Here is a 23556-nt window from a genome sequence, read left to right on the forward strand (position 1 = left end):
CGTGAATGAGGACACTCAAATAAGGTATGATTAATAGACTCTTCCTCTAATTCACATCGCTTGCATATCGTGTCACAATTAACTCCCCGGGAGGCTAATCGCACTGTCACCGGAAGGGAACCCGAGGCGATCTGCCAGAAAAAGTGTTTGATTTTAGGTGGTATCGGGAGGTCCCATGCCTTAGCCTTCAGGGCATTAACATTGGGACCAACCTCAATTTCAGCCTTCATATCTTGAGCTACCTTATTACCTGACTTAACCGAATACCGACCCGATTGTGTGTAATGCCATACCAATCTATCTGGCCTAAAAGATTTGCTAATTGGCAAACTAAGAATATGTTGAATATCCTCCGGATCCATATATTCCTAAAGTATAGGTAAATGCCATTCTTTAGTCCGAGGATTAATCAAATGGTTTACCATTAAATTTGGGTGCAAATGTTGTCCCCTACCCTGTGCAGGTCGAGGGTGTTGGTCAGGGATCCACGGATCACGCCAAACCGATACATTGAACCCTGAGCCAATCGTCCATCGGGCTCCTTTTTCCACTAAACTTTTAGTTGAGAAAATGCTTCTCCATCCAAAGGAGGGAGAATATGGTTTTTTTGCCATTAACGGATGCTTGTTCCTGAAATATCGACTCCTAAAACCTTGAGCAAACAAAGAATTCGGAAATTGTAGCCAATAAAGCATCATTAAAAATCTCCAAATCCCGAAATCCCAATCCTCCCTCAGCTTTATCTTTACACATTTTATCTCAAGCCACCCAGTGGAGCCCCCGATCATTCCCATCAGAACTCCACCAAAAATTGGAAATAGCACTCGTCAATTTGGATGTTAATCCTTGAGGAAGTTTGAAGCAGGACATAACATGCGTAGGCAGGGTCAAAGCCACCGACTTTAATAAAACTTCCTTTCCTCCCTTAGATAAAAATTTTTCCGTCCAACCATTAACCCGGTCGTTCATCCTATCCCGAACGTAACCGAAGACTTGGACTCTTGAACCACTAAGGCTCTCTGGGAATCCCAAATAGGAGCCCATTCCCCCTTCATTGGAAATTCCAATGACAGATTTAACCTTGTCCTTGACCTCTGCAGGCACCTTTTTACCAAACATGATCGATGATTTATCTAAATTTACCTCCTGGCCGGATGCTTTACCATAATTGCCTATGGCATCCATAACCGTTGAACATTGTTCTTCATCCACGAACAACAAATGAGAAATAGGGGGGGAATCCCGGGCAATCTTAATGCCTGATATTTTTCCTTCCCTCTCTGCCTTTTTTATATTAGCAATCAGCACCTCTGTACACAAAATAAACAAATAAGGGGATAAAAGATCCCCCTGTCGCAGGCCTCGTTTTGGCAAAATGGAGCCACGTGGTTGACCATTAAGCAACACCTGATAGGAGACCGAACTCACACACCACATTATCCAAGAAATCTATCGGGAATCAAATCCTAGCCTTATTAAGACCGCCTTCAGAAAATTCCATTCTACTCGGTCATAGGCCTTACTCATATCCGTTTTGAAAGCCAAAAAATCCGACTTGCACATCCTATTGGTCTGTAAACCGTGAAACATCTCTTGTGCCACCAGAATATTATCTGTAATTAACCGTCCAGACACAAAGGCCGGTATAATCGAGGGCAAAATCTTTTTTAAACGGAAGCACAAAACCTTCGATATAATTTTGTAACCCACATTACACAAACTAATAGGCCTGAATTCTGCCATCCTCTTAGGCACATCAACCTTTGGGATCAGACAAATATTAGTTTCATTAATTCTGGGGTCAAATTTCCCAGTCCGAAAGAAATCCCTAACGAGAGCAACCAGATCCCCTTTAAGGTGAGGCCAAAACCTCTGAAAGAAAAATGCGGTCATCCCATCCGGACCCGGGGTTTTCTCCGGATGCATTGCAAATAAGGCCTTACGAACTTCTATCTCTGATATATCCTTAGTTAACTCCCGATTCATAGGCTCGGTGATAAAAGGATTGACCGCTTGAACCATTTCTGAAATACCACTCACATCCGATTGAGCAAATAGCTTATTGAAGTAATCAGACGAATCCTCTCCATACCTTCATTCGATTCATCCCAAACATCCTCTGAATCAAACAGTCCCACAATCTTATTCCTAGTCCTCCTCTGTTTAGTAGATGCATGAAAGAAACTAGTATTCTTATCCCCCACCCGTAACCAAAATTTTCGACTTTTCTATTGCCAATACAGTTCCTCATCATGATATGCATCCTTTAACTTCTTCTCAATAATGTGAATCTCCGCTTGTGAAATAGAATCATCGCTTTTAGCATCCTCTAAAGCCGTCTTTAGAGAAGAGATAAGAGTGTTATTATTCGGAACATTCTGCTTCCTCCACCATGAAATAGAATTCCTACAATTTTTGATTTTATCCACAAACATTGGTATCCTGAAATTTTTAGTACGATTCCACCCCGATTCCACAGCTCCGGAAAACCCGTCTTTCCCCATCCACCTCTTGTCGAAACGAAATTGACGAAAACGTCGTCCCTCAGCTTTCGCACAAGAGGCTAATATAGGACGATGATCCGATCCTATCATTTCCAAATAATCCACCCGCGAACACGGAAAGAGTGTATGCCAATCTTCGTTTCCTAAAGCAAGATCCAACCTACAACGGACCACCTGGTTATTGTAGCGATTACCTCGCCATGAAAGAGAATCTCCATAACACGGAAACTCTAACATCCCACATTCTCTAATCATTGAGATAAACGGAAGGAATGATGAAGCCGGTCTTATCGCGCCTCCCGATTTTTCATGATTACTAATAAGTTCATTAAAATCACCAATCATAAACCAAGGATCCTGCCGAATAGCACCAATTTGAATTAATTTGTCCCAAACCACCTGCAGAAAGTAATAAAAAAAGTAATAAAAAAGATTTGAGATCCCAAAAAAGCTTGAACATCAATTAACCGATCACAAGCAGAAAGAACTTCAAGTTTTATATTATTATCATAAAAAATAGCTAAACCACCGCTAGACCCACAGGGTTCAACCATATACAAATGCTGATAACGAAAATTATTCTGAAACTTTTATAAATAGGAAAAACATTTTTTTGTTTCTGATAAAAATAAGACATCTGGTTTATTCTGCTTCCACAAATCCTTTAAATAGTTCTCTGTCAGATCCGCACCAATGCCCTGACAGTTCCAACTCATGATCTTCACGTTTGAGCCGGCGGTTTCGGAGAGCCACCATCCCTTTCTTCATTTTGCGGGTTCCTCCTCCCATATTGCCACCCTCTGACTTCTTCTGGCTTGGCCTGGCAATCCCTTTACTCTTTGCAGCATCACCTGCAGTTTTCAACAATAGAGCCTTAGCTAATAATCTTTTACCAGGCGAAGCTATAGCTACAACATGTCTTTTATCCCTACCACCCTTAGAGGCCGAGAGACCAGCTCTCTTTACCTTGACAACCTTAGAATTTCCTAACTCAATCTTTTTCATTGCCTTATTAACATGCCCCAAATCCATAACAAGGGAAGGAGAGAGTGAAACGGTACCTTGTGGAGTGTCATCATCGGTCTCTGACACACCCTTCTCTGTATCCGCCTGAGCATCCTCATCATCCGCAGCAGTATCGTCAGCCTGACCCTCATCCTCCTGGTATTCCCCATCCTCAAGGAGATCATCAGAACTCACGGAGAAACCAGCCTCATTGTCTCCTCCACTAGCCCCAATAGCATCCTCCATCATTGCATCCTTCTCTCGGTCCACCATATCAACAGCCAAAGGGACTTCAGGCTCAAGGACACCCCCAACCTGCAAAACATTATTCTGCTTCGCCTGATACAAAGGCTTAGGCCAGGCCGGTCCATTCCCCTTCCTAGGAGGATGCGATCGTGCTTGTTGGACCATAACATTACCCGGACCCTCTCTGCCCTCCGTATATCTCCCAGAAACCCTTTGCTGACCCATATCTCCCTGATTCTTTGCCTGATATCTGAAACCACTCTTTGAACTCTCACCAATACGCTGCTGCTGATAATTCCTATCTCTGGTTACCTCTGAATTAAAATCCAATGAGCACTTAGCAAACTTCCTTGGCTTTTCCCAGGCCCCTTCAAAGTGTTGAACAATCAGTTTTACCAATGGCTTATTCCATGGACCACGACCCCCCTCATTCTTGCTTAGCTCTGGACAGAACTTCACATCATGTGTCAGCCTGAAACAGTGACTGCAAAAACCAAGGAGCTTCTCATACTCTAATGAGGCCACCACCTCATCACCAGTATTAAACGGAACCACCAGGTGAAAAATGAGTGGATTAAACCCATTTATAGTGACAAACAAGCTACCAGATTCCTCATCTACATCATGGAGAATTCCTACTTTCTTACCAATAGCCTGGAGTGTTGCAGCCTCCCAAAAGTGCATTGGGATCCCTGAAACTTTCACCCAAAAGTTAATAGCAGAAGGGTAAGTATCGGAGATGATGGGTTCCCACCGAACCAATGATAACATCCAGTTATCGAAATGGTAAGGACCGTTCCTTAGCACCCCTTGAAGATCTTCCTCGGTTTGAAAGTTAAACTGAAAAGTGTCCTGTCCCAAATCAGCACCTTCAACCCTCTCTTCAAGCTTCCAGATCTTTGGCAAGTTAGCCAACAGAGATTCCATACGCTGGACCATCGGGTTCATCAATCTCCCAATGAGAGTGAGAGAGAACTGCTGAATACGTTGAGCCATCAGAGAGTTTGAGATTTTCACCGTCTCTGTTCTGACCAAATCCGCCTTGCCTTTGTTGAGATTCATTTGAGCCATAACAACCTTAACAAAACCAGAAAACGTATAAGAAACCCTTGAAGTCACGAAAACACACCACGATAACAACTTGAAATCAACTGTGTCTCGTAAGAAAATTGAAGCTCGGATAAAGAAAGAAGAAGGTGAGATGATGTAGCCGAACACAACACAAAGCCAAATATATACCCAATGACCACAAATGGAAACCACTATCGCCAATAAATGAAAAATCCTGAAGCCAGCTAGAAAATCTCGAAGCAGAGACAAATACGATATTTGCTTACCCGAAACAAGTGGAAACCAAATCTTCCTCTTTCTAGTTTCTTTGTCACACTTGAATCGCCCAATAAAACGATAAGCAAACCCCCACAAGACCAGAATCAAATCCAACGAAATCATATCTTTCACAATCGGTGATGACAACCAAGCGGCCGATTGCGGAATCAGAAGATCGAGATATGATTAAGTTGAGACATCATCGAAGCAATGTTGCCTTTGTTTTTAAAGCGAATAGTACCATTTGGCATGCTAGACTAGGACACCCTCACACTAGAGCTTTAGAACTTGTGTTTCCAAGTATTTCTTTTAAAAATAATGAGTGTGAGCCTTGCATTCTTGGTAAACATTGCAAATCTGTCTTTCCTAAGTCTTTAACTATTATGAGAATTGCTTTGATCTTGTTCACTCAGATGTTTGGACTTCTCCTTGTTTGTCTAGAGAAAATCAAAAGTATTTTGTTACTTTTATTGATGAAAAATCCAAGTATACTTGAATAACTCTTCTTCCTACAAAAGATAGAGTTCTTGAAGCTTTTGTTAGTTTTCAAAATTATGTGACTAACCACTATAATGCCAAGATTAAAATTTTGAGATCAGATAATGGTGGGGAATATACAAGTCATGCTTTTAAACAACATCTCTCAAACCATGGAATTATTCATCAAACAAGCTGCCCTTACACTCCACAACAAAATGGTGTGGCCGAAAGAAAGAATAGACATCTAATGGAGGTTGCTCGGTCCATGATGTTTCATACAAACGTTCCAAAACGTTTTTGGGGAGATGCTGTTCTTGCCACATGCTACCTCATCAACCGACTACCGACCAAGATTCTCCAAGACACTTCTCCTTTTTAGGTATTAAACAAAGAAACTCCAACCTTTGATCACGTACGAGTCTTTGGGTGCATTTGTTTTGTTTTAAAACCAGGAGAACTATGTGACAAGCTAGATGCAAAAAGCACCAAGAGTATGCTCATCGGTTATTCTACAACACAAAAAGGGTATAAGTGCTATGAACCAGAAACAAAAAGGGTGTTGGTGTCGCGTGATGTTAAGACTGTAGAATCCTGTGGGTACTATGACAAGAAGAATTGGGAAGAGCTTAAAGACTTGTCCAATTCACCATCTGATCGGGCAAGCAATCTCCGCATTATCCTTGAACGACTTGGAGTTGAAAATGATCGAACCAATTTGAACCACAGTGATCTAAACTCAATGGAACAATCACCAGTGCTACCTGAAGATAACTCCACTGACGCATCCAACTCAAAGGATGTGAGCCTAGACCAAGATAATCAAGAGCCGATGCCGAGTGACGTCACTGAAAATTTCAACCATAATGTCGAGCCGGTGCCGAGTGAAGTCACTGAAGAACCTGATGAGGACGAAAATCCTGGTGATGTCATTCCTCTAAGGCGAAGTCAACGGCTTAAGAATGTCACTAGGGTGTACTACAACAATGTAGTCGTTGCTCATCCAATTCAAGTCGTATGCACTCTTGCACATTTCCCTTTGGAGCACCAAGTTTTTCTTGGACAAGTTAACAAACATTGGGTGCCTCAAACCTATAAAGAAGCTAAGAAGCACAAAGTGTGGTGCAATGCTGTGGAAGCTGAGAAAACCGCCATGGAACAAAACCACACATGGGATGAGGCTGACCTACCAAAGGGCAAGAAAGCAGTGACATCGCGGTGGATCTTCACTATAAAATACAAGAGTGATGGGGGGAGATTGAGCGCTATAAAGCACGGCTTGTAGCAAGAGGATTTACACAAATGTATGGGGAGGACTATCTTGATACGTTTGCTCCAGTTGCTAAGCTCCATATGGTATGAGTGGTTCTATCCTTGGCTACAAATATGAGTTGGGAATTATGGCAAATGGATGTCAAGAATGCTTTTCTACAAGGGGAACTTGAAGATGAAGTCTACATGAGACCTCCACCCAGCCTAGAAAATACCATCGAACCAGGAAAGATATTCAAGCTCAAGAATGCTATCTATGGGCTGAAACAATCGCCTAGGGCGTGGTATCATGAACTAAGCAAGACTCTGATCGATCGAGGGTTCAAGAGATCGGAAGCAGATCATACACTCTTCACACTTCCGAGCAGCAAAGGTATTATCATCATTCTCTTGTATATTGACAACATCATCATATATGGGAATGACACGGTAGGCATGCAAGACACTAAAACTTATCTCAAATCAGTATTTGATATTAAAGACCTTTGTGAGTTAAAGTATTTTCTTGGGATAGAAGTATGTCGCTCTCAAGAGGGACTGTTCTTATCTCAAAGAAAATATGCACTTGAGCTTTTGAATGAAGTAGGAAAACTTGGAGCGAAACCAATATCAACTCCCTTGGATGATGTCACTCCATTTGAAGATGTCACTCAATACTGCCGTCTAGTTGGTAAGCTTATCTATCTTACTATTACAAACCTGACATTTGCTTTGCTGTGAATCAGGCAAGCCAACATATGCAAGCTCCAACCATTCATCATTGAAACATAGTCAACCGAATCCTAAAGTATATCAAGGGATCGCCAGGACAAGGCATTTGGATGGGACAGAATGAAAACATGGAACTCGTAGGCTATTGTGATGCAGACTACGCAGGAGATAGAGAAGATCGGCGTTCAACCACTGGATATTGCACATTTCTAGGAGGCAATCTCATCACATGGAAGAGCAAGAAGCAAAAAGTGGTGTCTCTCTCTAGTGCCGAAGCAGAGTATAGAGCGATGAGAAAAATCACTACCGAGTTGATGTAGTTAAAGAAGCTTCTCAAGGACCTTAGTGTTGAATCAACAAAACCGATCACCATGCATTGCGACAACCAAGAAGCCATACACATTGCATCAAATTCGGTGTTTCATGAGCGAACAAAACAAATCGAGGTTGATTGTCATAAGGTTCAGGAGCAAATTCAACTAGGAGTTAGTTTGCCATGCTACACCGAAAGCTCCGAGCAACTGGCCGACGTCTTCACCAAAGCAGCTAGTCCCCAAGTGTGTGAATACATACGCTCCAAACTTGGCCTCATGGATCTTACAAGACCATGAACTCTCTTTCACTTGCTCCTACACTCTTTTTCCCTTATGTATAGTTTTTCCCAAGTGGTTTTCTATACTATGGTTTTTAACGAGGTAGGTGATCACAGTTGCAAGCTTATTCTCGGAATCTCAAAGATTAAGCTTGAGGGGGAGTATAAGTTGAGATCATGAAGAAGCACCGTCCGTACAGTCATCCATACAAGGAGAGAAAGAGGCCGTCCGTACCATCTCGCCGCTTATGATTGAGGCCCATGAGAAGCTTCACCAGATTCGTGTGAAGAAATGTCAACTCTCTCTAGATCCTTCTTATGTGACCGTTAGCGAGTCAAGCAAGTGGGACGCATAAGAAGTCACATGTTGCCTTAAGCTTAGGATGTCACTATCACCTAGGATATTTGTGCATAGAATCTTTGTACAACATATTCCTCTTTGTAGAGTCTATATTTAGAATGTATCTATGAACTAAATCAAGTAAGAAGTGAGAATTATTCTTCTCCTTTACACTTTACACTTCTACACTCTCTCCACTCTAAACCGCTAACTCTTCTATCTCTTGTGTTCTTTAAGTTACACTTCTTCTACTCTAAATCTTACACACTCGTCCATCCCCGTACGCTGTCCTGTGGATACCGCGTACGCCTGTACGCATGTCCATTAGTCCGTCCAACTGATCAGTCCTTCTCTGCTTCATTCTCTCTTTGCTTTCGAGTCTTTCCAGGGACCATTCCTTAGGATAAATTTATCCTGTAGTGAGGGTCCGTCACTACACTACCAACCACTATATTCCCTTCCGGAACATCACCTCCACCTTGGTAACTCCTAGGCCACACTCCAAAACATCCCAACCACTTTATATGTTCACATGCACTCTTTCCAAAAATAGACAAATTCTAACTAGTCATAAAACTTTCTATTTATGGAAACTTTCCATGTAATGAAATCTCGAGCGATTTCTTTTTCCACATGACACACAAGTCAAATGTCCAAAAAAAACTCCATTTTTATTAAAACCTCAAATGCAAGAATCTTTTACAATTCCAAACAAAAATACATAACCGAAAGAAAAAGAACTAGAAGCAAAAACTAAACTCCCGGTTGGGCACCCAGTCCTCCCCTCGGCTGCGCCACTACCTCCAACATCTTCCTCCACTTAGGACAAAAAGGTCTGATATGCCTCTCCTCCCCACAATGATAACACAATCAACGATTTTCCTGTGTGTCACCTTTCTTGGGACAGTCTGCCAACCTGTGATCCCTGCCTCCGCACCCAAAACAACCTCACCCCCCTTGCAGCATACCCGACATGTCCTCCGACTTTCTCCTCTGTCCCAGCACCGGCTTGCGGCCTTTGCCAGTAATGATCTTCTCCAGCATATCCTCTGTCCGAACTGTTGGGCTAACCACCACGGCTTGCTCCCTCAGGTCGTCCTTGCTCGCAGGTGCAATCTCCACTAGGTCTGCCCTTGGGGCGTAAGTCCTCCCTGTAGTGGACCCTCATGAACATCCTGACCTGTGTCTCCTCAGACTCCATCGCTCAGCCCCCATACATCATAAGCCGACTGAAATCCAAGTCTAGCTAACACACAAAAAACACACATCTAATCGCGTAGATAAGCCATGGTCCCGCATTCACCTTGATTTAGAAAGAAAAGGACAAAAAACACCAAGATCCAAGCCTTCTAGAAGCCTCCAAACGTCACTCCACGTTCATATCTCCCTTCCCACGGACAGATCCCTCCAGCAACATGCACAAAAGACTCACATAATGATTTTACAAAGATGTCTCCTTCTCTCAACTTCCAGAAACGACAAAATACTAAAACACACACTAACACGTCGAGCTTCCCTTTTATACACACCCCTAGGGTTTCCAAACCGGGATTTTGTTTCACGCACATCCTAAACGAGCTAAACGAGCATCGTCTGCATCGATCGATGCACATCCTAAACCGGGATTTTGTTTCACGCACGTTACATCATGTTTATTCCGGATTGGGTTGAGGATAAAAGTTTTGTTTAATTAGCTCTAAGTGTCTAAGTACAAAAAAAATGAGAAAAGTTTTGCTATAGTCTCCTAGAAAGAAAAAAAAGATAAAAGAAAAGAGAAAACAAAAAGAATAGGAGTATAGCAAAGAAGAAAAAAGTTGTAAAAGAGAGCTAGCTATTCAAAGTTAATATCTTACGGATTGCAAAAAAAAAAGTTAAGATCAAGGGTGTTAACGGTTTATGTTTTTGGGTGTTGAATAAAAAAAGGAATGGGAAAAGAGTAGAATCAGATTGAAAAGCTTCTAGGAGGGTAGATCATCAAGAGCTAAGCTTTGTATGCCCCAATTGTTCTCACTCTTAGATTGTTTTCACAATTGTCTAGAATTCCTTCTTGTTTGAGAGTAAGCCACCTGAAAATACTATTTGAAACCTACCTCCAAAAGCCTTATCCTTAAAACAGATTGAGCTTGATTCACTTTCTATTTGCAAGAATTCGCTTAACACTTTACTGAATGTGAAAGAGATGTTCTTTGAAATCGAAAGTCTTTACTGTTAGTTGGAGGATGAACTATATCGATGTATTGTGATAAGGATAGAGAAATATTTTTTAGTATGTTGACTGATCTTAGCACCGCTAAACTATCTTTAAGGACTATAACTTGAATCCTTCTCTTGACACTATGAGGTTATGAGTCCCCACTTTCAAACCTCATCCCCTTACTTTTTTAATAGGGGAATATCAAGAGATAAGTTTTGGGGGTTCATATATCATAGTTTTTGTGGTTTTTAACCATGGTATAAGTGTGCTTTTTGAGTCTTTTGATTTGTTTTCTAAGTTTTTTTTGAGTCTTTATAGGTTTAGGTACTCATTGGCACGGATGGAACGCAAATGAGCTAAAAAGGATGATTTGGAGCATAATCAAAGCATTAAGGCTGATCAACGAAGGTGAGAGACGAGTTCAAGAGTATGCATCGACCGATGCTACCTCTGCATCGATCGATGCAGCTGCCACAAGCCAATCATAAGTTTTCTCCACAAGCTTTAGAAGATTTACAAAATTTGCCCAAGTTTCTCTTATTTGCCCAAGACGTGTTTTAGAGTATATTTAGAGTTTTTATGGTCATTGTTAAGACCGAAGTTATTTTTCTGCAACCTATTGGAAAGAAGAGATATTGAGAGCTTTGGGAGAGATAGATCTGATTTCATCTGTAGAGAGAAGATTCTTGAACTCCCTGCTTACTTCTTAATTTCAATTGCATATTATTCAGAAAATATGTTTTATTCTTCATTAAATATGTCTGAGTAGTTTTCTTGTTAGGTTTATGGTTTTTCATAGGGTTTTTATGGTTTATTAGATCTATTATGTTTAGGATTCATTATCTTTTGTGATCTTCATCTTATATTGTTCTTCATATTAATTCCTGATTGATCACCTAGAATTAATACCTTAGGAAAATAAATTGATATGAGAGTATAATTGATTTTCCTAATAAAACCTTTTGATGAGCAAAATTATTTCTTGGAAAGAGATTTGATTTAATAATTTTGTGAACAATCTAAACTTGTTTTTAAAGCTGATTTTTAACCTTGAATTTTACAAAGAGATTTGGATTTTCTGGTTTTAAATTTAGATATTATTTGCAGAGAGAACTGATTTGTTTTTAATTGCTTGAATCCTATTAATTTATTGATTTAATAATCTGTAATTTCCTGAAAAAATTCCCTTTGCCTAGCTCTTTGATACTTTGAATTTAAGACACCTTTTAATTTCTGTTTCTGCATTACTTTTAAATTAATATTTTGATTTAGCATAATTAAAAGATTAATAAGTCTATTGTGTGATCTAGAGTCTTTGTGGATTCGACCCCTAGAGTATTACAACTGCAAGGCTGTTAGTACCATTAGGGTATTACAATTTGAGCATATCAAATTTTGGCGCTGTTGCCGGGGACTCTTTTGATTCACCATTACATTAAAGTCTTTGATTTTGTCTAAATCTTTTTTTTTTTCTTATTTGACTCACACGCTTTTGTTTCTTTTCTCTTGTGTGTTTCTGGTATATGCCTAAGCCCAACACCAAGAAAAATCAAACCGGTCCTACCTTGAATCTTACGAACCAAGAGTTGGGAAAACTATAGCGTGACAAAAACAAAGCAGCCAAATCATCAAAGATGGTCAATCCAATNAGAATCAGATTGAAAAGCTTCTAGGAGGGTAGATCATCAAGAGCTAAGCTTTGTATGCCCCAATTGTTCTCACTCTTAGATTGTTTTCACAATTGTCTAGAATTCCTTCTTGTTTGAGAGTAAGCCACCTGAAAATACTATTTGAAACCTACCTCCAAAAGCCTTATCCTTAAAACAGATTGAGCTTGATTCACTTTCTATTTGCAAGAATTCGCTTAACACTTTACTGAATGTGAAAGAGATGTTCTTTGAAATCGAAAGTCTTTACTGTTAGTTGGAGGATGAACTATATCGATGTATTGTGATAAGGATAGAGAAATATTTTTTAGTATGTTGACTGATCTTAGCACCGCTAAACTATCTTTAAGGACTATAACTTGAATCCTTCTCTTGACACTATGAGGTTATGAGTCCCCACTTTCAAACCTCATCCCCTTACTTTTTTAATAGGGGAATATCAAGAGATAAGTTTTGGGGGTTCATATATCATAGTTTTTGTGGTTTTTAACCATGGTATAAGTGTGCTTTTTGAGTCTTTTGATTTGTTTTCTAAGTTTTTTTTGAGTCTTTATAGGTTTAGGTACTCATTGGCACGGATGGAACGCAAATGAGCTAAAAAGGATGATTTGGAGCATAATCAAAGCATTAAGGCTGATCAACGAAGGTGAGAGACGAGTTCAAGAGTATGCATCGACCGATGCTACCTCTGCATCGATCGATGCAGCTGCCACAAGCCAATCATAAGTTTTCTCCACAAGCTTTAGAAGATTTACAAAATTTGCCCAAGTTTCTCTTATTTGCCCAAGACGTGTTTTAGAGTATATTTAGAGTTTTTATGGTCATTGTTAAGACCGAAGTTATTTTTCTGCAACCTATTGGAAAGAAGAGATATTGAGAGCTTTGGGAGAGATAGATCTGATTTCATCTGTAGAGAGAAGATTCTTGAACTCCCTGCTTACTTCTTAATTTCAATTGCATATTATTCAGAAAATATGTTTTATTCTTCATTAAATATGTCTGAGTAGTTTTCTTGTTAGGTTTATGGTTTTTCATAGGGTTTTTATGGTTTATTAGATCTATTATGTTTAGGATTCATTATCTTTTGTGATCTTCATCTTATATTGTTCTTCATATTAATTCCTGATTGATCACCTAGAATTAATACCTTAGGAAAATAAATTGATATGAGAGTATAATTGATTTTCCTAATAAAACCTTTTGATGAGCAAAATTATTTCTTGGAAAGAGATTTGATTTAATAATTTTGTGAACAATCTAAACTTGTTTTTAAAGCTGATTTTTAACCTTGAATTTTACAAAGAGATTTGGATTTTCTGGTTTTAAATTTAGATATTATTTGCAGAGAGAACTGATTTGTTTTTAATTGCTTGAATCCTATTAATTTATTGATTTAATAATCTGTAATTTCCTGAAAAAATTCCCTTTGCCTAGCTCTTTGATACTTTGAATTTAAGACACCTTTTAATTTCTGTTTCTGCATTACTTTTAAATTAATATTTTGATTTAGCATAATTAAAAGATTAATAAGTCTATTGTGTGATCTAGAGTCTTTTTGGATTCGACCCCTAGAGTATTACAACTGCAAGGCTGTTAGTACCATTAGGGTATTACAATTTGAGCATATCAAATTTTGGCGCTGTTGCCGGGGACTCTTTTGATTCACCATTACATTAAAGTCTTTGATTTTGTCTAAATCTTTTTTTTTTTCTTATTTGACTCACACGCTTTTGTTTCTTTTCTCTTGTGTGTTTCTGGTATATGCCTAAGCCCAACACCAAGAAAAATCAAACCGGTCCTACCTTGAATCTTACGAACCAAGAGTTGGGAAAACTATAGCGTGACAAAAACAAAGCAGCCAAATCATCAAAGATGGTCAATCCAATCATTCTGACATTTGATGAGGCCAGAGAGGGTCATGTGCACAAAGAGCAAGGCCAGAAACTTGATGTTGAAGGACGGGTTATCCAGGAAAAACTCTTCGTGGCCGATGAGAATGCACGTCGCGTCAATCAACGCAATGATGGCATCGACCGATGCAACATTGGCGTCGATGGACGCAATGCCAAAGCTGGTGCGAATGGTGCGGATTTGGATGGTAACGACCAGCAGAACCTTCAAGGCAGAAGGGATAACAATGGAGAGCTTGTCAAGACTCTTGCGGACTTCAACAGACCAGACTTGTTCTATGAGAACCGCTCTGAAATTGTCCCTCCTCAATTCCCTAGGAATGATTTTGAGTTGAAGCCTACCTACTTCGCTCTTGTCGGCCAAAGACCATTCCAGAATTTGCCCCATGAGAAGCCTCTAGACCATATTGAGCATTTTGAGGATATAGTCACAATCATAAAAGCTAATGGATTTACAGAGGACTATCTCTATTGCAAGCTCTTCCCCTACTCTCTTGCTGGAGAAGCCTCTTATTGGCTAAGGAAACTCAAACCAGGATCTCTGAAGACCTGGAATGACATCAAGGTGGCATTTTTGAACTACTTCTATGATGATGCGATGTCTGATGAACTGAGGATTAAGCTCTCCACCTTTAGACAAGGACCTGCTGAATCGTACAAAGCTGCTTGGGTGAGGTTCAAAGCATTTCAGAGAGACTATCCACATCATGGGTTCTCAAAGGTGCAATTGATTAGTATCTTCTTCAGTGGTATTGATTGGAGGTATCAGATGGCTTTGGATGCTGCTAGTGATGGGAATTTCAAGACAAGGTATCCAGATGAAGCTGAACAATTGATTGAAAGGCTAGCATCAAGCAACAGTACCAAGAATGCAGACTTTGAGCGGAAAAGAGCACATGAAGGGTGTGATTCAAATCAGTTTGCTACAGTGAATGCCAAGTTGGATACAGTTCATAACCTTCTTGTTGGAAAGAAGTCAGTCCATTTTGCTGAAGATGTTGAGATTTTTGAGCCAGAGCCACAAAATGAGACAGATCAGTTCGCATTCCTAAAGGTATTCTTGAAGATGTTCCAATTAAGATTGGTAATTGTTTGATACCTACTGATTTTGTGGTCTTGAATTATGAAGAAGAGCCTAAGCATCCTTTAATCTTGGGAAGATCATTCTTAGCTACTGGTGGAGCTATTATTGATGTTAAGAAAGGACAGATTGGTCTTAATGTTGGAGATTTGCAGATGCGTTTTGACATGGATAAGCTGGTTAAGAGGCCAACAATAGATGGTCAAACTTTTTATGTGGATACATTGTCTAATCTTGCTGAAGAGATTTTCAAGGAGCTGCATCGTGAAGATCCTCTTGAGAGCATTGGTTGCTTCTACTGAAGAAGCTGAGCATTTAGATGACATTTCTGTTGGGTATGTCAAGCTACTAGATGCTAATGAGCAAGTGAAGAAGTTGGTTGCAAAAGAGGAATTGGTTGGTACTTCTTCACAAGCTGAGAAACTATCAGATTGGAGCCTTGAGAAAGCTCCAAAGCTAGATCTCAAGACACTTCCTGCAAGGGTTAAGGTATGCATTTCTAGGTGAAAATTCTTCTTGTCCTGTTATTGTTAATGCTTCCTTAAACAATGCAGAGCTCACTTTATTGCTAAGCAAGCTGCGCAAGTTTCGCAAAGCTCTTGGTTATTCTCTTGATGATATTGCATGGATTTCTCCGGACTTGTGCATGCATAGGATTCATCTTGAGGAAGGAGCTAAGACATCTATTGAGCATCAGAGGAGGCTAAATCCGAATTTGCAAGATGTTGTCAAAAAGGAGATCATGAAATTGCTGAATGCTGGGATTATCTACCCAATTTCTGATAGCAAATGGGTTAGTCCAGTTCATGTTGTTCCTAAGAAGGGTGGAGTTACAGTGGTGAAGAATGACAAGAATGAACTGATTCCGACACGGACAATCACCGGACACCAGATGTGCATTGATCATATGCTTGAGAGGTTAGCTAATCATCCATACTACTACTTTTTGGATGGTTACTCCGGATTTTTCCAGATTCCGATTCATCCCGATGACCAGGAGAAGACGACTTTCACTTGTCCATATGATACTTTTGCATACCGCAAAATGCCTTTTGGTCTCTGTAATGCTCCTGCGACATTTCAGAGATGATTGAAGATTACATGGAGGTTTTCATGGATGATTTTTCTATATATGGGTCTTCATTCAAGAGCTGTTTGGATAATCTCTGCAAAGTGCTAGCTAGATGTGAAGAGAAGCACTTAGTTCTTAATTGGGAGAAGTGCCATTTTATGGTTAGAGATGGTATAGTGCTTGGTCACAGGGTTTAAGAAGCTGGTATTGAAGTTGACCGTGCTAAGATAGAAGTGATGACAGGTCTTCAACCACCAGATAGTGTAAAGTTGGTAAGAAGTTTTCTTGGACATGCAGGGTTCTACAGACGCTTCATCAAGGATTTCAGTAAGATAGCTAGACCACTTTCAGCTCTATTATGCAAGGATGTCAAGTTTGATTTTACTGATGAATGCCGTTTAGCTTTTGAACGGATTAAGCAAGAGCTTGTGAGTGCTCCAATTGTTCAACCACCAGATTGGGATTTGCCTTTTGAGGTAATGTGTGATGACAGCGATTTTGCAGTGGGAGCAGTGCTAGGACAAAGGAAGGATAAGAAACTTCATGTTATTTACTATGCTAGTAGAACACTTGATGATGCCTAAAGAAATTATGCAACAACAGAGAAGGAACTGCTAGCAGTAGTGTTTGCTTTTGAGAAGTTTCGTTCTTACTTGGTTGGATCAAAGGTAATAGTTCATACAGATCATGCTGCACTCAAATACTTGATGTAGAAAAAGGAGGCCAAGCCAAGGTTACTAAGATGGATTCTTCTTCTTCAAGAATTTGACATTGAGGTTTGACATTGAGGTTAAGGACAAGAAATGGATAGAGAATGGAGTAGCTGATCATTTATCAAGGATTAAGATAGAAGATGATGTTCCAATTCATGATTCACTGCTAAAGGAGAATGACTACTTTGTTGATATTGGTTCTCAAGCTACATTATCTCGGAAATTTTTGCAGACCCGTGCCAATGCATCGACCGACACAGCTGGTGCATCGATCGATGCTGCATCTCGATACGAACAAGACTTAGTGAATGCATCGACCGACGCAGTACCATGCATCGATCGACGCACGTATTTGGAATCATCGGGTTATGAGTTTGACGACGACGTGGCTGCTGTAACTACTTCTGATCAACCATGGTATGCTGATATCGCGAATTACCTTGTTGCAGAGGTGGAACCAGAAAAGTTTACAAGGTATGCAAAGAAGAAATTATTGAGAGATCTTAGGAGATACTATTGGAATGAACCTTACTTGTATAAGCATTGCAGTGATGGAGTTTACAGAAGATGTGTAGCAGAAACTGAGGTACCTGACGTTTTGTTTCATTGTCATGGATCCGACTATGCCAGACATTTTGCTACATTCAAGACAGTTTCCAAAGTTCTCCAAGCAGGATTTTGGTTGCCAACGCTGTTCAAAGACGCTCATGAGTTTGTCTCAAGATGCGATGCCTGTCAGAGGAAGGGTCAAATCAGTAAACGGTATGAGATGCCACAAAACTTCATTCTTGAGGTTGAAGTGTTTGATTGTTGGGGCATTGATTTTATGGGACCATTCCCTTCTTCTTACAAGAACAAGTACATCCTTGTAGCTGTTGACTATGTCTCCAAGTGGGTGGAAGTTATTCCAAGTCCCAAGAATGATTATGTTGTGGTTCTTAAGCTGTTGAAGACCATTATCTTTCCACGGTTTGGAGTGCCTCGGATTGTTATCAGTGATGGAGGTAATCACTTTATTAATAAAGTGTTTGATAAGTTGTTGAAGAAGTATGGACTTCAACATAGAGTAGCCACCCCATATCATCCTCAGACTAGTGGTCAAGTTGAGGTTTCTAACCGCCAAATCAAATAAATCCTTGAGAAGACAATGGGTGTTACAAGAAAGGATTGGGCAGCCAAGTTAGATGATGCACTTTGGGCATATCGGACTGCATATTAGACACCACTTGGAACTACACCTTTTCATCTGCTTTATGGGAAAACATGTCATCTTCTAGTGGAGTTAGAGCACAAAGCAGCATGGACAGTTAAATTGCTGAATTTTGATGTCAAGACAGCTTCAGAAAGAAGGTTGGTTCAGCTGAATGAGTTGGATGAGTTTAGACATCATGCATTTGAGAACTCTAAGCTATACAAGGAGAGAACCAAGGCTTATCATGATAAGAAGATAATCTCCAGAAATTTTGAGCCTAATGATCAGGTACTTCTGTACAACTCTCGCTTGAAGTTGTTTCCAGGTAAGCTTTGTTCTCGCTGGTCCGGACCATTCACTATCCAAGAAGTCTGACCCTATGGAGCTGTTGTGCTGCTAAACTCCAAGGGGGAGAAGTTTACTGTCAATGGACAGAGGGTGAAGCATTATTGGGCTAATACCGGGATACCAGACAGACACAGTGTGCGTTTAGATGATGCACCTTCTGCCTAATCCGCTGCCAAGTCAAGCTAATGACTTAAAACAAGCGCTGAATGGGAGGCAACCCACTGGTAAGATTTATTTATTTTTTATTTTAATTTTTAGGATTTACTAACATATTGATTTTCAGTTTTGAGTTTCATGATACAGGAAACCGTAAAACATTTACAGGTGCATCGACCGACACAACATGTGCATCGGTCGATGCAAGGCCAAATCAAGTTATTGGACTAAACGGGTTTTGGGTTTGGAAATAATCGAATTGATGGTGGGCCGGATTAAGCCCAGTTGCATCGACCAAACAGTTGCATCGACCCGCGAAGAACATAACTTAAATCGATCATATCTCACTCAGTTCTTCATCAAATCCATCGATTCAAAGCCCAAACTGCTCGGTTTTCTCCCCTCTACTCGATCCCCACATCCGTTTTCCAATTCAGAGCAATGAAGACCCGCCAAAGATCGAAGAGACTTCGCCGCTCCACCGCCGGCGATTCCTCCTCCAGTTCCACTGAGGCCAATCCAACCACTTCCAGCTCCTAATGCCCCTCTTCAAGCCACATGTCACGATCCATGGCCAAGAAGAGAAGGACACCGGATTGCACCACAACATGTATGGGCTGGGAGTCCATATGAAGAAGTTAAGAAGCTTGATTACATCAACCGACCGCTACTTGATACTTGGGGAGAGTATGAGACTCTGTTTTACAACGCCTGGCTGAAGGTTGAGATCAAGCCAACTCGGTTTGTTGATCCTGCTACTATGCAGAGGCTTGGGATTCATGATGAGGTGCTGAGACTTTTGGAGAAGATTGGATTAGGGACCATGTGCACTCACTACTATGACTGTTTTCCGGAGCTGGTCCGGCAATTCATGGCTTCAATCCGCCTTCTTTTCCAGAACGAGCAGGTCCCGAAAGCTAGTGAAAGAAGTCTGTCCTTCTTCATTAGAGGAGTTCGGTATGAGATTTCTTTACCCGATCTTTGTGATATTTACGGTTTTAGCAGATAGCCAGAGGGAGTTTTACTTCCAGGAGAGTTTGTAGATGTCTCGCATCTCTGGTCCTACTTTGGTATTGGCGATTATTATTCCCGACGTTCCACTATGACTGATGTGAGGCATCCAGTGAACAGGTACATTTTTAGGGCCATAGCCAACACTATTTTGTGTAAGATGGAGCTTGGGAAGATGAGAGTGACTGAGTTGGAAATAATAGCATATGGGATTTATGATTTGATTGTTGAGGATGATAGCTGGGTTGACCCTGAGAGGGTTAACTATGGTGCAGTGTTTGCTTCCCATTTGATCTCTCTGAAGGTTAAGGTTTTTGGGCGTGGGTAGAAAGAGTATGTGGGGAGTGTGCTTACTCCTATTTTTCAGCGACTGCATATTGCTACTGACTCTGTCTCCATTTGTACGGAGAGGTGCGTTATTGATGAGGAGCATTTGAGGAACTCCACTTGGATGAAGAGGGAGATGCTATGGCGTTTTTGTGATTCTACTGGTACTCATCTGATCAGATTGCCATGACCAGAACTCACCACTATTGGAGAGGATGCAGAGCAGTTGCGTTTTCTTCCTGGTCCCGCTGATTTTGTTATACCATCACCTTCCCGTCGCCAGAGCACTACCACACCTGCTGACGGTTTTGCTGATGATCACCCTGCTGGGGGTTTTGAGTTCGGTTCCTCCTCTGGCACTACAGCGTTAGATTTTCCTGAGCCACCACAACCTTCTACTACTATAAGTCAAGGAGCCTACCAGGAGTACCAGATATCCACCATGCGTGCCATCTGGAACGCGATTTCTCGATTGTCTCGGTGTGGCTGCGTCTGTCCCACTAGGCGCAAATCACGTTCTCCTCCCCTTGGTGGAAGGAGCGGTAGCGATGCTGATCTTGAGGATCGATCCTAATTTTGTTTACGGTTTCTTTTATCCTTTTTCTCTTTCACTTTGAGTCATTTTTATTTTTTCTTGAGTCAGTTTGTCATTTGTTTCAGATTTAACTTGTATTGCATTATGAACCATTATCTATCATGTTGCATTTAATGTTGTGTTTGAGTGATTCTTAACAGAGCTGACATCCATGAGAGAAATTCAACTAACAAGATTCAACGTCGAATTTTTGAATGATTTAGCTTTGCATCGATCGATGCAGTCTTTGAATCGGTCGACACAACGATTAACAGTTGGTAACACGATTTGGTTCATTCGTTCACTACTTTTTCAATTTGATTTTTCTTTTTTTTTTAGTCAATCTCAGGCTTGATGACACTAGGGACAATGTTGTTTAAGTCTGGGGGAGGCTACTTACTAACTAACTACTTTTTCTTTCTTGTTTCTGTCAAAACCATATTTTTGAGTCAAATTTTTCATATTTTTATTTTTGGAATTAGGATATCTAACTAATGGTTTCTGTGCTTTGGCTAACACTCTTATGAATCTTGATTATGCTTGATCTCAGAACTGAAGTTTAGAAAAAGACTATGAGCTGTATCAACAATCCTGAAAGCCCTTATCCAAAGGATATCTGGTTAAACTAACGTTGTCTCAACTTTATCAGGATTTTAACCGGACTTAATCTCTTACTTTGGATTTTGAAATCAGTGGACTAGACTTTTTCTTCGGGCCATACAGGACAGTGCAATTTTTCAAAGTATGTCTCCCCTCTCTGTTCCCTTCGGTACTTTAAAAAAAAAATCAGGAAATAAAAGAAGAAAGGAGAGTAAAAGATGAGATGATTTTTTTTCAGTTTAGAGGGGTAGGTAATTTACCTGTGACCCCATTATTCTACTCTTGAGTCAAATGATCACACAAAGCTTGGAAGCGAGGGGTAGGTAAATTACCGATGACCCCGATATTCGCTTACACCTTTGATTAAAAAAAAAAGAGAGAAAATGTTTGAAAGTAAAAAAAAATCAATCCCTTGGAAGTGAGAAAAGGGAGAGGAAATGAGATGTATGAAGAATGTCTTGGCCTGAAGAGAGTCCATATGCCACTGATCGATACACCAAGGTAAGAATTCACTTGTACTTGCTTTAATTTATGTAATGAGATGACAATGGTGAGACTAGAGATTCCTAAGGATTGTGGGATTTGAGTAAGGAATGTTGATACTTTTCAATTGACAAAGTATATGAAGTAAGTTCTGAAGATCAAGGCGATGAAGAGTGCGAAAAATAGTTACCTGCAGTTGAGTGAATTCCATGTTTTCAAACCTCTTTTACAGGTCTAAGTTTTTGTTTTGCTTGAGGGCAATCAAAGGCTAAGTCAGGGGGAGTTGATATATTATGGTTTTTGTGGTTTTTAACCATGGTATAAGTGTGCTTTTGGAGTCTTTTGATTTGTTTTCTAGGTTGTTTTTGAGTCTTTATAGGTTTAAGTACCCATTGGCACGGATGGAACGCAAAGGAGCTAAAAAAGATGATTTGGAGCATAATCAAAGCATTAAGGCTGATCAACAAAGGTGAGAGACGAGTTCAAGAGTATGCATCGACCAATGCTACCTCTGCATCGTTCGATGCAACTGCCACAAGCCAATCAGAAGTTTTCTCCACAAGCTTTAGAAGATTTACAAAATTTGCCCAAGTTTCCCTTATTTGCAATTAAGGCCCAAGACGTGTTTTAGAGTATATTTACGATTTTTATGGTCATTGTTAAAACCAAAGTTATTTTTCTGTAACCTATTGGAAAGAAGAGATATTGAGAGCTTTGGGAGAGATAGATCTGATTTCATCTGTAGAGAGAAGATTCTTGAACTCCCTTCTTACTTCTTAATTTCAATTGCTTATTATTCAGAAAATATGTTTTGTTCTTCATTAAATATGTCTGAGTAGTTTGCTTGTTAGGTTTAGAGTTTTTCATAGGGTTTTTATGGTTTATTAGATCTATTATTTTTAGGATTCATTATCTTTTGTGATCTTCATCTAAGGTTGTTCTTCATATTAATTTCTGATTGATCACCTAGAATTAATATCTTAGGAAAATAATTTGATATGAGAGTATAATTGATTTTCCTGATAAAACCTTTTGATGAGCAAAATTATTTTCTGCAAAGAGATTTAATGTAATAATTTTGTGAACAATCTAAACTTGTTTTTAAAGCTGATTTTTAACCTTCAATTTTACAAAGAGATTTGAATTTTCTGTTTTTAAATTTAGATAATATTTGCAGTGAGAACTGATTTATTTTACAAAAGAGTTCGAGACAATTGCATTTTTTGTACCTTTATTTGCATTTGAATGAAATCGTAGACCCCATATTGGATATTTGAGAAACATAACCACTCAGGATAATGAAATTACAGTTGACTCCCTTACGACCAAACAAAAAACAGAAGTCAAAATGATAGATGTAACCCGGAGGCAGTCTGCTATAGATTTCTTTAAGGTGGATTACAAATTGACGTCAACTAGAAGACATAAAAATATGTCTACTCTTTAATTATAGTTTAAATTTTAATTAAAAAATTATAGAAAATAATTTGATAAACCTAACAACCAAATAATAACCACATAAACTTCCTGCATTGGAATAAAACAAATTTACATATAAACGAATCAAATTAAGGAAGGAAAGGCTGATTAGGTTAAAATTATTTGATTTAGGGTTTGTTTAAGTAGACTTCTCTGTAGACTATTGGTGGCTGACTTTATTATGCCATCAACTATTAATTCATTGGCATTCGGTCAGAACCGAGAGAACCGAACCGATTAAACCGAGATGTTCGGTTTTCAGCAGCAGAGGAT

The 23556-nt window shown here is 39.8% G+C and overlaps 1 protein-coding gene across 1 annotated transcript; it reads right to left on the reverse strand.

Annotated features, from left to right (window-relative positions):
• Positions 3072 to 5258, reverse strand: LOC104783456. Its single transcript, XM_019244281.1, has 3 exons — positions 5093 to 5258; positions 3566 to 4832; positions 3072 to 3355 (listed from the first exon to the last, which is right to left on the reverse strand). The coding sequence occupies exons 2-3, from the start codon at positions 4824 to 4826 to the stop codon at positions 3147 to 3149; spliced, it is 1470 nt and encodes a 489-aa protein (XP_019099826.1). The 5' UTR covers positions 4827 to 4832; positions 5093 to 5258; the 3' UTR covers positions 3072 to 3146.

This window comes from Camelina sativa, chromosome 4, assembly GCF_000633955.1.
Source record: "Camelina sativa cultivar DH55 chromosome 4, Cs, whole genome shotgun sequence".
Taxonomy (NCBI): Eukaryota; Viridiplantae; Streptophyta; class Magnoliopsida; order Brassicales; family Brassicaceae; genus Camelina; species Camelina sativa.